We start from the raw sequence: 10,573 nt of genomic DNA, 5'->3' as shown, positions 1-10,573 counted from the left end.
TCAACTATGATTTCTCGGTCCATAGTATGCTCAGCTGATATCCAGCCCTAGGTTAACCCTCTCTTTCTGATAAAACATATTGCCAGTTAATTCCAGCTTGTTACTGTGCACTTTTTACTATTTCTGACACTAATCTTCTAGTTTCTTTTACCAATTACTTCTATAATTCTTCATCTGTTGCTCAAACAATTAGTAAAGATTTCATTTTCACATAAAACATTTATTTTTTAAGGAGGACTTTCTACATAAAGCATGAAACACCATTCAAACACTGAACAGTCCTCTTTAAAATCTAACTTGACTTGATCAGGCTTTTTAGGCAGGAACTTTTTAATGGTAATGTATGTCAGATGTAAAAGTTCATGTCATTTTGAAACCATGCTGTATTCTGTACACTGTGTGCTTTGCTTTTTTATCTTTTTGGAGGAAGTGTGACACTGTGAGCATGGGGCCACCCATGCACAGCCAAAAGAAAAAAACGGTCACATGCAGAAGACTGAGGTGAGTTTTTGACGGGGGGAGGAGGAGACTCTTTCACACAGGCCGAGACTTTAACCGTGTGTCATCGTCTGAAGATAACCTTATAAGGCTATTTTGGCAAGGTTCACTAAAACTGTCGTGCAGAATAATCTAAACGTGTGGCTCATCTTTTAATTCTGAAGGACTCTGTGATAAATTCAGCCAGGTGAGTGTGAGATAACTCATTTTTCTGTGATAAATTATTATTAGATATCTAGTTTCTGGTGAGTTTAGGATGTAAACTTAGTCAGTGTCTCGGTTACTTTATATTTTGAGGAGATGCCATTCTCCAGTTTATATCTGCTCGATAATCAGCAGTGTAAAGTCACTCCAGCCTACACCATTAGGAAATCTACACTTTTGTTTGAGTTTCTAATGGTGCTCGGCAGTCAGTTGAAAAAAAGCATTAGTCTGTTTGAGATATTGAAATGGTAACACAGCTGCTGGTCTTAAGTAGATAAGGGAAGGGTGTGGCTTCAGTTGGATACTTTCACTTCACAAGATGCGCTAAAATGTGACAAAAGTCGAGTTAGTGTTCCTATAGAAGCCCAGTTTTCATGTAAAATGATGGATTGGCCTTTTATTAAACCCTATAGCAGTTATTGGACTGTCAACATAAATCTATTAGGCCTCTGAGAGGCCCCAACATTCTCGAGCCCTGACTTAACATACCTTTAAGATGCATTTAAATCCCACTCTCACCCAAAAAAGGAGCAGATACTCCTCAGTTTGACCCATTCATGTATCTTTATTGTATCTGCTCATGCTAAACTACAGTGGTTGGTCCAACTGGCTTTCATCCTTTCAGACCTGGATCGACATAAATTTTTTTGTGCTGCTTTTAGACGCCTTTCACTGCAGGTTAACCTTCTGAATGTCAGCAAATTGGTTTGATTCTTTCCAGTACATGGGGAAGTCAGTACGTAACTTGGCAAGAAAATGCCCTCAATTGCAAGAAACTAGTGATGGTGACAAGAAAATGTCCATAGTTATTATAATTATATATTTAAAACTGTTACAGGAAAAAAATGTATGTATATACTTTTCATTTTTCATTTTTGAGTAATTATCTTTTTTCTCTCCTTTTTTGTGCTCATGTCCAGTTAATTTTCTTGTAACCTTTTCCTAATTTGTTGCTAATTTTTAGGCCATGTATTATTAAGTTGCTTATTGTCTTCTCCCCATTTTTTGCAAGAAATCAAACAAAACTGCTCAGATTTCAAAGGTATGTACATGTACATTACACGCGTGTCAATTACTTCCTTGGTCTTTGCTCCTCAAGAAATGACTGATAATAGCACACTGTAAATACAATTCATGATCAGGCCCTTCACACCCAAGGCTTATCCCCGGGCCAAACAAAAGCCATGCCAGACCAAAAGATAAGTAGCTTTCCTGTTGTTTTGTCAGAGAACATAATAAAAGAGCATTAAGACAACACAGAGCTCCCATAGTGTGTTTTGGTGGAGAGTTGTTTTATTTAAATTGAGTTATGGGCTGCTCAGCATATGAAGTTTTTATTGTTTATGTTTTTGACAACATTCTGACTTTTAGGTGAGTTCTGGTAATTTAATGGACTTCATGTGTATACTATTTAAGTTTCAGTTCCCTCACTTTAAAAGCAATATATTAATATGAGACCAGCATACAAAGCACCCAAATTACGAATGAAGAGCAGAGGAGTACAAGCGCAGAAAGTCTGAAGACTGTTTCTACCACAAACTGTTAATGGTTTCAGATGTTTCATGCTTGCAGTGTGTGCAATGACACGCCAACGCTAATTACTCTCCATCTCCTCCTAAGTAGCGCCAAAACCCTGATCCAAATGCATCTGCACAAAATTTGAAAGAGAAAGTTTTCAAAGACCTTTGTTCATGCTGCTTTCTGCCGTTTCCTTGTTCTCCTGCCTGTCTGTGACATAGCACGTACACACCAACAAAACAACCATCGCACACACACACACACTGACAGAAAGGCAGACTCATAGATGTGTTCACTGGCTGTAGTAATAGAGTCTACTGCTTATATTTAGTTGGTCTCGTGTTTGAAAAATCTGCTTGCTAATTTTGATGGGAAAGAGGTATTAATTCAGAAAATGTATTTCCTGTGTTGGTCTTACCAACAAAGTGCACTTAAGATTGCTAAATAAATTTAAAATAAAATAAAAAAGAGAGAGGGAGAAAGAAGAATATGTACTCTATGGAAGCATGGAAACAGGAAAAAGCCACTGTGCTGTATTTTCGGTTTGAAACTTCCCTGGCCTTGCATATTTTTGCATCTAGCTCAACCAGAGGAACACAGGACAAGGATTCAACATTAACAGCTGTAGCTGTGTTGGCAGCTGGAGAATAACAGTTCTTCTAAACCTAATGTTGATAAGCATCTTTCCTACTGAAGTGTCTTTAAGAAAACACTAACTGTCAACTTCTGATCAGCTGCTGACCTATGACCTCCTAGTCCAATCTCTAGGAATGACAATGGTAAAGTTCAATTAGTAACAATTATTACTTTTCTCTCAGGTTTTCACTGGGAAGTGTTTCTCTCAGCATCCAGCAATATTAACGATCCTGTCATGAACAACTGCAAAGGTATGTGAGGTTAAAAATATAAACGCTTTAAAAACTGTTCCAGTGTAAATTGTCCTGAAAGTGCCCAAACACACCAAACCAGCAACAGAAAAACAGAAACCTCAAAGACTGACTGTTGTGTCCACTCATTGGAAACTTTGGAAATGTGTGAAATACAAGTAAAATCTTTATACCAAGTATCTCTTGACAGCTTCTTTCTTTCTTTTTTTGAAATAGTTGCACTTAAATTTTTGATTACATCAAGCTTTTATTCCTTAGAGGTTTGAACTGTAAGTCACTTTGTCCATATGTCTGCCATATTAATGCGATAAAATGTAATCTTGTAGGCTTGAATTCATATTTGGACTGTCACAACTTTCACAACAATAAAAAGTATCCAAAGGAGACAAACTTTAAAAATATTTAAATGTGTGATCCACTGGTCAAGTGCTAGATCATTTCAATTTAGGACGCACATTTACAACCGTTGTTCTGGTGAAGTGGAATGAAATAAATAAATCATTCCCCCACAACACAACGCTTCCTTCCAAATGAAAATTTCCCTTTATATTTGTCAGGGAGACACTATGGTGAAACTTAAAGAGGAACTCTGGAAAACCCTGCAGGGCTTGAAAGAAGGGGAATTTGAAACTTTCAAGTGGTTCCTGAAGGAGGATGGCATCCCAGTGGCTGATTTGGAGAACGCAAAAAGGCAGGACGCTGTGGATCTAATTGTACAGAAATATCAGAGCTCAGGAGCTCTGAAGGTAACCTTGAAGATTTTAGAAAACATCCACAGGAATGATCTGGTGGAGCTTCTTCAAAACCTCCACTTGGAACCAAAAGGTAAGTTGGGGAACAGAAAAATATGTATTTATATTTATATTTAAATTTATATACTATTTTCTATCATTAAAAAATGCCTTAACCAAAAATGTTAAGACTAACTTATCATTTATTATGGTGCGGTCACAGTACATGCTTTGCAGGTATAGCCTTAAGTTTTACATTATATAATTAAGATCTGTGTGTTCTCTACTGTGTTTCAGATGCTGCTAAGAAAAAGGAGTATAAGGGAAAAAAGCCTAAATTGGAGTGGGTTCAGCAGTTTGCAGTGGATGTGATTCTGGATCATCATACAGCACATCCTGATCTCATCCTGTCTGGTGACAGGAAACAAGTTCGTCATGGTAATGTGAGGAAGAGACTACCGAACAACCCTGAGAGATTTAACCACTGTGTGAACATCTTGGGAAAGCAGGGTTTCTCTTCTGGAAAATTCTACTTTGAGGTTCAGGTTAAAGGAAAGATTGCCTGGGATTTGGGAGTGTCCAAAGAGTCAGTCGAGAGAAAAATCCAGATTACAGCAACCCCAGAGAACGGCTACTGGGTTCTTATTTTGAGGAATGGATATGACTGCGGAGTTGTTGATGGTGAGCCGATCCTTCTCTCTCTGAATCAGTATCCTCAGAAGGTGGGAGTGTTTGTGGACTGTGACGAGGGACTGGTTGTCTTTTATGATGTTGATGCTGCAGATATTCTCTACATCTTCCATGGCTGCTCCTTCAATGAGAAAATCTACCCATTCTTCAGTCCATGTACCAATGACGGCGGTATAAATGCTGCCCCTCTGATTTTAACTCCTGTCAATCCCCCACTGAACGAACACGAAAAAAAGAAGGCGGAGCTAAAGAATGCCCAGCAATATGAAGTGGAGGTGACTCTGGATCCTGACACAGCCCATCCTAACCTCATCCTGTCTGACGATGGGAAACGAGTACATCACGGTGACGAGAGGAAGAAACTTCTATCCACCCCTCAAAGATTTAACAACTGTGTAAGCATTTTAGGAAAACAGAGTTTCACTTCAGGAAAATTTTACTTCGAGGTTCAGGTCAAAGGGAAGACTGCCTGGGATTTGGGAGTAGCCACAGAGTCAATCAAGAGGAAAGCCCAGATCATAACAAGGCCACATAACGGCTACTGGTCGATAATGCTGAGGAATGAATTTGAGTACGAAGCCAATGATGATGATCCAGTCAGTCTCTCGCTGAATCCCCGTCCTCAGAGGGTGGGAGTGTTTGTGGACTATGATGAAGGCCTGGTATTCTTTTATGATGTAGATACTGCAGACTGTCTCTACTCTTTTGCTGGCTGCTACTTCAATGAGAAACTCTATCCATACTTCAGTCCTTGCACTAATGACGATGGTATAAACTCTACCCCTCTGATTATAATTCCCGTTTATCAGGAGACACAGGACATTGGTGATCAAAAAGCAGAGTGTGAAAGTGAAGCAGATGAGCTGAGCTCTGCCCCTCTTCACTCACTGAAACATAAGACATGCGACTCTGATGGCGAAAACGAAGAAAACCAAACAAAGAAGACTGAGCTGAAGAGCGCTGAGCAGCCTGCAGTGGACGTGACTCCTGATGCTAATGCAAATTCAAATCTCCTTGTTTTTGATGATGGGGAACAAGTGCACAATGATGATGATAATGTGAGTGAGAAATCCCCAAATAACTTTGTAAGGACCTTGTTTTGTTGCAGATGTTGTGTCTTTCCCTCAGAGAAAGAATAAATGATGTAGTAAATGGGCGTGTACTCAGATGAGGAGGCGATTGGTTCACCAGGTATCTGTAAGTTAGTAGCTCCTTTTGGATAAGCCAAGATGCCATCGGCTCTACGCAGTGCGCAGTACTCATCTCCTTTATCTCCTAACCTGAGGCCACACCGGTCTCCACCTTAAAGCCTTTGCAATACTATTTGCGTCTGTTCTTATAGAAATAATAGAGCTGGGCTATCTTTTTTTACCTCATGTTTACCTAATTCAGGGAGATTACTGATTTTAATTTGTTTGTTATTTTTCCTTCAGGTTAAATTTTTTGCCTTTCTATTTAGTTTTTGGGTTAGTTTTGTTGGCTTTTGCCTAAGTTAAATCATGCTCTCCGTCAACAGCAAGTGTAAAACACCATGTGATGCGTGACTGGTTGATAACACATATAACACAAGAAGTTTTAAATTAGTACATTTTAAAATTGAAAATTAGTTTGGTGAGTTGCAAGTTTTACAAACAAACAGGCACGACATTTAAGCTTCTACCAGCACAACATGAGCTGAAAAACTTTCAATTATCTAAGAAAAGAATACAGCATTCCTAATAGATTTTTTTAATATACTTTCGTACATTCATAATTTTGTCTGATCACTCACAAAAGAATATAAGTTTAGGTTTGAATTATCCGAAGCTAAGGATATATTAATACTCTTGATTACAATTAAAGGTCAAATTGTGAATTTTCAAATGTTCTTTCTAAAGGAGGTCATCCATATTTCCTAACTTTATTAAATTTACGGGGAACAGATCTAGGATTGGTTTCGGATTAAAATACCTGGCTGCGTCAAATAATAAATTTAAAGGAAATCAAGACAATTTATTTTGAGCTGTGCCATGAATTCTATCTTACTTCTGTAGGGATGCATAGAATAGCCAAAGATAACTCACTAAGCTGCCCTAAATAACAAAAAACAAAGACTGGACATTTATGCATCTGTTTTTGCAGTGCGACCTGCCCAAAAGTTTCTGGAACTGGTCTAATTCCTGCACTAATTTTGTTTAAGAATTTAACTTTATCAAAAGACATACCTGATTTTCACATATCTTGAGAGGTGCATATTGCTTTGGAAAAATCAGTCTCATTGACCAAATAGGCATACCATAAAATAAGTATACTGTATATGATACTATTACCTACAACTTTGTCGCTATTGTTGTAATAATAAGTATATAAATTAATAAAATAAAATAAATTTACATGTTTTGTTTGTTGGTTTTACTTTTTTATTTGTGTGCTTTACTTGGGATTGGGGTTAGCTGCCTGCAAAATAGTTTTTCAAACTCACATTACCTCATTTTTATGGTCAAGCCCTGCTGAAATTCTCATGAGAAGCTGCATGTTTGACCCTGAAATAGGGAAGCCAGACTAATCTCTGCACAAAATGAGCATGCATGTGCAGTTTTAAAGTGCACTGTGGCTAACACTTTGACTTTATGACCTATTAACTACAAGATGAAGACACAGACATTAAATTACATTTTTACTCTGAATTATAGAAGTTATTGTAGTTGTGCCTTTTCTTCTTTTTATGTTTCAATTTGGCCTCATCAAATATAGTGTGTTGAAGGGATTAAAACAGTTCATTTATTCTTTTTATAGTGCAGATTTATTTGTTTCACTGGCTCAAAAGGGGGAATAAAAAAAACAACAATAACAAAATAATACAAAAACATTGGTATCAGCCCCAAATTTCAAAATAGGTGCATCCATAGTTTTTGTTGCTGTTAGATGTTTAGTTGAAGTTCTTTTTTTAAAAAACAAATGAATATTTTAGTTTTTTATGTACACTTTAATTTGTTAATCTTTTTTCTTAAGTCTAGTTTTTATATTTATTATGTCTAACTAAAATGTTTGCTCATACCTAGTTTGTTAAATTTTTTTGGTTAATTTTAGTTAACTATAATAACCTTTAACTACAGTAATAAGTCAGGTGACACAGGTATAATCTCACTTAAGTAAGAGGAAGGACATCTCCAAGACAAATCATTTTTATGTGCTGGTTTTTATGTGCTTGTTTTCACGAGGAGTCCACCTCAATGAGGAACCTGAGCGCTGTGGCCAAAAAAGAAAAATGTTACAACACAAAAATATGATGACAATTAGTGGTTTGTGACAAATGCAAATGTGTTTTTTGAGGGGGTGTGGGGTTGAAACTGAAAATTTAACAAGAAGAACAGGAAGTCAAGAAAAGTACAACATCTACCTCTCCCTGACTAAAGGTATCAAACTCCATCCGGAAAGTAAAAGGCAACTTTTAGTGTAACTTACCAACTGTTAGACAGAACAGCTTAACTGTATTGATCATCTTTCTATATCAGAAGAACTGTGTGCTGCATTCTGCTTGGTGAGTTGTATTAGGGTTTTTTTGTTCAAAGAGATGCAACAGGAAATTCCTTAAAACTGGTTCTTAAAAGTTTTCATGACACTCTTTGACACTGAAATTTAGGAAGAGTACCTTTTCCGGTTTTGCCTGTACAGAAATAATAAAGTAAAAATATTATTATTATTGCTACTACTACCCTGAGAGTTTTTTCATTTCACTGTATAATGCACGTTTTCAGTCAGCAGAACCTTCTTTGGTTTGACTTTTCTTTTTTTTTTATTTAAATAGTAATGAGTCATTGTTGTATAAGTTATGAAATGTCCCAATTAAACTAAACTAAAACTTAACTAGACAGTTACATCTGTGAAAGAAACAATTATCTGTAAACAAATGATTACATAAAATCAAAAGGATAAAATGGAAAGTTAACTTATTTTGTTCTATCGCTAAGTAATCAAAACATTATTAAATGTTGCTAATAAAGATTTAAAAGTGCTGTATGTAACTCTGGAGAGAGACAGTTAGTTGTTGAGTCTCAGAGGAAATGTCCTTGTCTCTGAGTAAGTATTTTAACAAGTATCAAAGCAATGAAAATACTTGCAGATCACAACAGCAGCACTGGGGATTTTACGGGCTAACTTTTTAAGGTTTAGCTTCTAGTTTGCCGCATTAGATTGCATTTACGCACCTTGCTATCTGAATGTGAGTAGTGTGTGGGCCAAAAAAGGCAGCTTATACAGATTTAATTTTGGAGAAACGCAACCTGACATCACGCTGTGTAGGACAGCCACATAAACAACCAGACTGGAAAGTCCACAGCGCAAAAGCAACAGTCTTTCTGTCGTTGGAGGTAATAGTAAGTAAAACAAATAAAGAACATATAATCAGCTCGTGAATACTATCCTACAAATGATCTCACTGGCTTTGTGTGTGCTGTGTGTCTTTTGTGGCAGTAATGACAATCAAATGACAATTAAAAGAAATTACAAATTTTTGAAGCCAACATAAACAAACGATCCAAAGACAAATATTCAGTTGCTTAGATTGAAGAGACTGGCTTTCTCTCCACCACAAACCACAAACAGACACAATAAAAGACTAGCTGGTGATTACATTGGAGCATTTAGCCACTAAAGAAACAGATGTTTCCCTCAGGGGTTGGTGGAGACCAAAACAGAGCAAAAAGATAAAGAATATTGGACTGACATTCAACAGATGGACACAAGGTTCCTAATAAATCATCATTTAGTTCAGAGTCTACCATTTTGTCCAATGGTAACTTAATTAGGTGTCAGTGTTGTGATTACAACTTTACTCAAGACTGAACATTTCTCTAAATTTCGACCAGGGAGACAAAATGGAGAAACTTCCAGTAAAGCTTTGGAAAGCACTGCAAGAATTAAAAGACGATGAGTTCAAGAAATTCAAGTGGTTCCTAAAGCAGGATGACATCTCAGCGGCTCAGCTGGAGAAGGCGGACAGACAGGACACAGTGGATCTGATGGAGCAGAAGTATGGCGACTCCGGAGCCATGAAGGAAACCATGACAGTCTTAGAGAAGATCAGCAGGAATGATCTGGTGCAGGGATTGAAAAACTCCTGCCTCGACCCAAAAGGTATGTCAGGTTGAAGGTAGAAAATATGAAGTTCTAAAAAAATACAACTACCAAAAGGTTATGGTACAAAAAACAGATAAGTCGAGCTATGGTTAAAGCTCGATGAGGTTACCATTGAACTACTGTCCTTGTAGCAGTACACAAGCACTCAAGGAGAATCAAATTATTGACGAAAGTATGTCCGACTCCTCCACGGTAGGTGTCGATATGGCCCCTTTCAGCTATTTGCTATTGACCAAAACTTTATTTACAATATCTTTGGGGTAGAAAACTGCTTTAACTTGCCGAAAGACAGCCTTTACAGACAGGGATTTGAAGCTATTATATAAAAAACATCAGACTCCATTGACAAAAAGTCATCCATTGACTCCATTGTCAAATTCTGCTGCTGCCTCCATCAGTTGTGAACGGTAAAGAGGAGCAAATATTCATCGTAGTATTCATAATATAGCGCACACTTCAACTGATTCTGACTTTTTTAGGTGACTACAATATGTTTTGCTGTGGCCCCATCCACTGTAGTACATCACTTAGCTTCTGTTGTTGTGGGACTGATTTTTTTTCATCAGATGAGGGGGGAGTGAAACGGGTGTGACTTTTTTGTAATTAAGAGAAATACAAAATACTTCCATTTTAAGTCTTATGTCTGTAACCTAAGCTGGAATCAAAATAAATAAATGAAATAAATAACTGAACAGTCACATCATGGCAACTAGGTGCACACGCAGAGAGCCAGTTCAGGTCCGACTGAGGCGGGTATATCAAAGAGCAGTGCATTTCCAAACAGCATTATTTAGGTGCGTTAGTCCAACTTCAAAAATTTTTTGATGTGGTACGATGTCAGTCAGACAAACATGTTTACACGTGTTTTAAATATCCAGTTTTAGGCAAACTAACACAATGACTTCTTTTAACATAATGCAAATGTAC

The 10,573-nt window shown here is 37.2% G+C and overlaps 1 protein-coding gene across 3 annotated transcripts; it reads left to right on the top strand.

Moving 5' to 3' along the window:
• Positions 1–431: 431 nt before the first annotated feature.
• LOC121961488 lies at positions 432–6,874 on the top strand. Of its 3 annotated transcripts, none has more exons than XM_042511490.1 (4): positions 432–501; positions 3,039–3,107; positions 3,665–3,932; positions 4,136–6,874. In XM_042511490.1, exons 3-4 carry the CDS (start codon positions 3,674–3,676, stop codon positions 5,665–5,667), a joined length of 1,791 nt encoding a protein of 596 aa, XP_042367424.1. In that variant the 5' UTR covers positions 432–501; positions 3,039–3,107; positions 3,665–3,673; the 3' UTR covers positions 5,668–6,874. The 3 variants fall into 3 exon arrangements, with proteins under 3 accessions (XP_042367424.1, XP_042367423.1, XP_042367426.1); XM_042511489.1 differs by lacking the exon at positions 432–501 and adding an exon at positions 541–685; XM_042511492.1 differs by lacking the exon at positions 432–501 and having other exon boundaries at positions 2,954–3,107.
• Positions 6,875–10,573: the final 3,699 nt, after the last annotated feature.

Source organism: Plectropomus leopardus, chromosome 22 (genome assembly GCF_008729295.1).
Source record: "Plectropomus leopardus isolate mb chromosome 22, YSFRI_Pleo_2.0, whole genome shotgun sequence".
Lineage (NCBI taxonomy): Eukaryota > Metazoa > Chordata > Actinopteri > Perciformes > Serranidae > Plectropomus > Plectropomus leopardus.
Note: the sequence above shows the minus strand (reverse complement) of the source record. Positions and strands in the feature narration are given on the sequence as shown.

Bases quoted from the DNA above. Each gene is read 5' to 3' on its own strand.
- LOC121961488 (XM_042511490.1), top strand. From the start codon at position 3,674: ATGGTGAAACTTAAAGAGGAACTCTGGAAAACCCTGCAGGGCTTGAAA. The intron at 3,933-4,135 runs GTAAGTTGGGGA...ACTGTGTTTCAG, and splicing joins CCTCCACTTGGAACCAAAAG to ATGCTGCTAAGAAAAAGGAG.